The 4485-nt window shown below is 59.5% G+C and overlaps 1 protein-coding gene across 1 annotated transcript; it reads left to right on the plus strand.

The window, feature by feature from the left end:
- The first annotated feature begins 929 nt into the window (after window positions 1-929).
- LOC125918413 (homeobox protein Hox-D9) lies at window positions 930-4263 on the plus strand. Its single transcript, XM_049624408.1, has 2 exons — window positions 930-2837; window positions 3183-4263. The coding sequence occupies exons 1-2, from the start codon at window positions 2039-2041 to the stop codon at window positions 3422-3424; spliced, it is 1041 nt and encodes a 346-aa protein (XP_049480365.1). The 5' UTR covers window positions 930-2038; the 3' UTR covers window positions 3425-4263.
- Window positions 4264-4485: the final 222 nt, after the last annotated feature.

Raw genomic sequence — 4485 nt, forward strand, 5'->3', positions numbered from 1 at the left:
TTTGCAAATGAACATGACTTCCCATGAAGTCCAATGTTCCAGCTGCCAACACAGCTTGGAAAACTCCAGCCAGCCTTCACCGAGAGAGTCCAGACTTATCTAGTGCTGCCTGGGAGAAGGGAGAAGAGCTGACAGAGAATTCGTTTCCCCAGGTTGTGCTGTGGTTGCAAAAGCTCTCCACCAGCTTCAAGCAGCCTCACAAAACACGGCCTTTTCACTTTTTCTTTTTTCTCCATAAAACTATCTATTGAGGGGCTCTAGGCCTTACAGTTCTCATCCAGGGAGTCAATGGGAGGCTCTGTATTTATTCAGGGTTGTAAACCTCCTCCTGAAAACCAAGAACCTTCCCCAGTTCCAAGACAGAACCCTTTAGGGGAGCCATTCCCTAGGGGTGGGAGAGAGAAGGCTCGGAGTCAATGCCAGGTTGGGAACACTGGGATAGATTTGCCCAGACCTCCATTGGTTGGGCAGGAGAAGGAGGGCAATTTTAACTTATCCGTTTCCTCCCTGCAATGTGGGGAGCGCCATTAGTTGTTGACAGGGGGCCGTGTCTCAGAGGAAAACCCGTGCTACAGGCAAAGGCATCTCTTCTGGAACAAAATCAGAAAGCCATTGGCAAAGGCAATCAATCAGGCCATAAGTAGCCATTTACCCCCTTCCTTTCCGGGGCTCGAGGTGGGCTGGGATCCCTCCAAGGGTGCTCTGAGCAACTTGTAGAGTGAGGAATATATTCTCTGCCGCCTGCTCTGGGGCTGCTTTTGTCTCGGCTCCCAGCGGCGCTTCCGAGGCTTTGTACCATGGATTTGGGAGTGACAATGGGCATTTCCCTCAGATTCAAGGCTGCCCAGCCTTACCTCTGGAGGGGGGCGCGGGTGGGGAAGGAAGAAGAAGAATTCAGAAGACAGTGGCCCAAGGACAACCACAAGAAGCGGTCCTGGCCCGGGGAGATGCGGTTCCCGCTGGCCTCTTCAAGGCAGGGTTGGGGCGGTGGATGGGAGCGGGCCTGCGCTAGCATTTGGGTTCTGCCCTATGGCGTGTTCTCTTCCAGGGCCTTTCCGGCAGCCCCGGAGAAGACAAGGCACCCTGGCCGCCACTGTCTTCGCGGTGCCTACTCGACAGCCTGCCGGCACTTCCGAGGGCACACAGAAGCCCCACCGGTGGCCAGGGAAGCACCCAGTCGGCGGGCCAGGCCGCCCCAGCTCACCCTTCGGGCCGCGGCGTGTGCTCAGCCTCACGTCGGGGGTGTGTGTGGCTGCGCGGGCGTGTGTGAGTGTAGTAGGGGGAGGAGGCCCTCGAGCTGCTCCATCCGTCCGTTTTATTAGGGACACATTAATCTATAATCAAATACACCTCATAAAATTTTTATTGAAAGGCATAATATCATTACAGAGGTCTTCCACCTGTTTTAAACAACACGACAAGCTGTGAGAGAGCGTGTGTGGGTATGTGGAGGGAGGGGCGGGTTTGGGTAGGGAGAGAGGCACAAGGAAAAAACTCCCCTCGGGCGCCAGGGGGCCGCCTCGGAAGGCCGGCCTGGCTTGGGCCTCATCCCGCCCTGCGCTCCCCGGGCTGCTCCGGGCTCTGGCCAAGCGCTCGGTGCGCCCTGGACACGCTGCCGGTGGCTCGAAGTCCAGGCGCTAGGGAGGCAGCGTCTCGGTTCGAACTGCAGGACCGAGGACGGCTAGAGGAGACGAACAAATAGTCCCCAGCGCCTCCTCCGGCCACGGTCGGGCGCAGCGGTTCCAGCCACCGCCCGGCTGTCCGAGCCCGGCCGGACCGAGCCGGGCGCACGGACCGGGCTCATGCGCTCTAATTGCGGCGTTTATGTTGATGATGATATATATATATTTTTTTAAATCACAGCAGCCCCCAGTTTAGCGGACTGATTTACTCCCGGTATTGGTAAATATGATCACGTGGGCCGCGCGACCAATGGTGGAAGCTGCAGCCTGCGAACTAGTCGGCGGCTCGGGCGCCGGCGGGGAGCGGCGCCGCGGCGGGCAGTGTAACCTTGGGTGGGAGCGCACGGCGCCTCAAAATGTCCTCCAGTGGCACCCTCAGCAACTACTACGTGGACTCGCTCATAGGCCATGAGGGCGATGAGGTGTTCGCCGCGCGCTTTGGACCGCCGGGGCCCGGCGCGCAGGGCAGGCCCGCAGGTGTGGCCGACAGCCCGGCCGCCGCTGCCGCCGAGTTTGCCTCGTGTAGTTTTGCCCCCAAATCGGCCGTGTTCTCCGCCTCGTGGTCCGCGGTGCCCGCTCAGCCCCCGGCGGCGGCGGCGATGAGCGGCCTCTACCACCCGTACGTGCCCCCGCCGCCCCTGGCCGCCGCCGCCTCCGAGCCCGGCCGCTACATGCGCTCCTGGATGGAGCCGCTGCCCGGTTTTCCGGGCGGCGCGGGCGGAGGCGGTAGCAGCGGCGGCGGGGGCGGAGGTGGCCCGGGCCCTGGTCCCAGCCCCGGCCCCAGCGGCCCACCCAACGGGCGCCACTACGGGATTAAGCCTGAAACCGGAGCGGCCCCGACCCCTGCCGCCGCCGCCGCCGCCACCTCCACCTCCTCCTCCACTTCCACGTCTTCCTCCTCCAAACGGACTGAGTGCTCCGCGGCCCGGGAGTCCCAGGGGAGCGGCGGCCCCGAGTTCTCCTGCAACTCGTTCCTACGGGACAAGGCAGCAGCTGCGGCTGGGGGAACCGGGCCCGGGGCAGGGATCGGGTCCGGGTCTGGGGCAGGCGGCTCCTCGGAGCCCTCGGCTTGCAGCGACCACCCCAGCCCAGGCTGCCCACTGAAGGAGGAGGAGAAGCAGCATCCGCAGCCGCCGCAGCAGCAACTTGACCCAAGTAAGTGCAAAAGAAATTGCCCCCTGATTTATTGCTGAAACCTGTAAGGCTCGAATGTGCAAAACTGATAGTTTTACTAACCTATAAAAACGTCTAGACGCCTACCCTAGCCTAGGCGAGCAACACGCATCCATAAAAAGCTTCCCATAACCACCTACCCTAGGCGCGCGGTTTGTACGGTAAACAGAGCGCGGGCATTAAGGCTTTTTATGATAATTCCCCCCAAGTTGTGAAAAGCGGCCATCCTTGGTGAAATTAATTTAACGACCTCTCTCCCCCACCCTGTCGTCTCTCCTTGCCTCCCCTCCGCCCTCGATCCCCTTCTCCAAACCCCCCTCTTCGTAGACAACCCTGCAGCAAACTGGATCCACGCTCGCTCCACCCGGAAAAAGCGCTGTCCCTACACCAAATACCAGACGCTAGAGCTGGAGAAGGAATTCCTCTTTAACATGTACCTCACCCGGGACCGGCGCTACGAGGTGGCAAGGATTCTAAACCTCACAGAGAGACAAGTCAAAATCTGGTTCCAGAATCGTAGAATGAAAATGAAAAAGATGAGCAAGGAGAAATGCCCCAAAGGAGACTGACCCGGCGCGCCGCTGGCGGGACCACGCTGCGCTGCAAAAGCAGCGGGTTTTTTTGTTTTTTTGTTTGTTTGTGGGTGCTTGATTTCCAGAAACTCTCCAGCGATTCGGACATTCCCCCCCCCCTTTTTTTTTTAGGTAGAAGTGACTGTGCGGTTGGTCTCTGTGAGGTATTTGGGGGACTCTGTATTTGCTCGCTTATGTGTTGGAGAAACGAAGTGGCTTTGGGGTTTCGCCTTTTCCCGCTCTCTCCCTTTCCTGACCCGTTGGTTCCATAGGAAATGCTATATTTTGTGAGTGCACGCTGGATTGAAGAGCCCTCTCGTGTAAATGTCCCCTATGTTTCTGAAAAGTGCTGTAGTTTAGCCCCCAGAGCTGCTCAAGCAAGGGCCAAGTGCGCCCCACTTCTGAGAATGAAGGCAGAGCGACAACCGTGGGGGGCCCGCCCAGGTTGCCCACCAGTTAGTGAAGTCCTCTTCCCTCAGAGAGCCCGCGGGCCCTCCGCTGAGACCTGAAATGAGGCCAAGAGAGGAGCCCAGGGCCTCTGGTGGGTCGGGGGTTTATTCTCAGTGCACTGGAGGAGCCGCTCTCTCCTGGGGAGGGCTCACCTCGCGTGGGCGGCCGCGGGTGTAGGCCCTCCGGGTTCCTGCCTGAGGACCAGTTGTAAATGTTACCGCTTCCTACCAATAAATGCTGACCTGATCAAATGGAGCCCAGACGCTGGCCCTGAACACTGTGTGCCTGCTTTCTCTTTTTCTCTGCAAAATATCACCCTCACAGGACTTCTCCCCCATCTCTGGGAGGAAGACACTGCTAAAAATCTGGAGCCCTTACACCTGAGAGGTCTGTCTGAGGTGCCTCTGAGTCTCCCTTTGTGTGGGCAGAGGCAGCCAGAGCACAGCCTCTGGGGGGCCCTTGGCTGCTCTGTCTTTCCCCCAGCCTGCTTCCAGCTTCTCAGCGAACTCTGTGCCCTGAGCCCAGTGTCAGCCTCACTGCAGTGCCCAGCAAAGCCCACGGCCTCCCCCCCCCCAAGCCAGGCACCCTCTCGCTGGAGCTTTGGCACA

Source organism: Panthera uncia, unplaced genomic scaffold (genome assembly GCF_023721935.1).
Source record: "Panthera uncia isolate 11264 unplaced genomic scaffold, Puncia_PCG_1.0 HiC_scaffold_757, whole genome shotgun sequence".
NCBI lineage: Eukaryota > Metazoa > Chordata > Mammalia > Carnivora > Felidae > Panthera > Panthera uncia.

Bases quoted from the DNA above. Each gene is read 5' to 3' on its own strand.
- LOC125918413 (XM_049624408.1), top strand. From the start codon at position 2,039: ATGTCCTCCAGTGGCACCCTCAGCAACTACTACGTGGACTCGCTCATA. The intron at 2,838-3,182 runs GTAAGTGCAAAA...CCCTCTTCGTAG, and splicing joins GCAGCAGCAACTTGACCCAA to ACAACCCTGCAGCAAACTGG.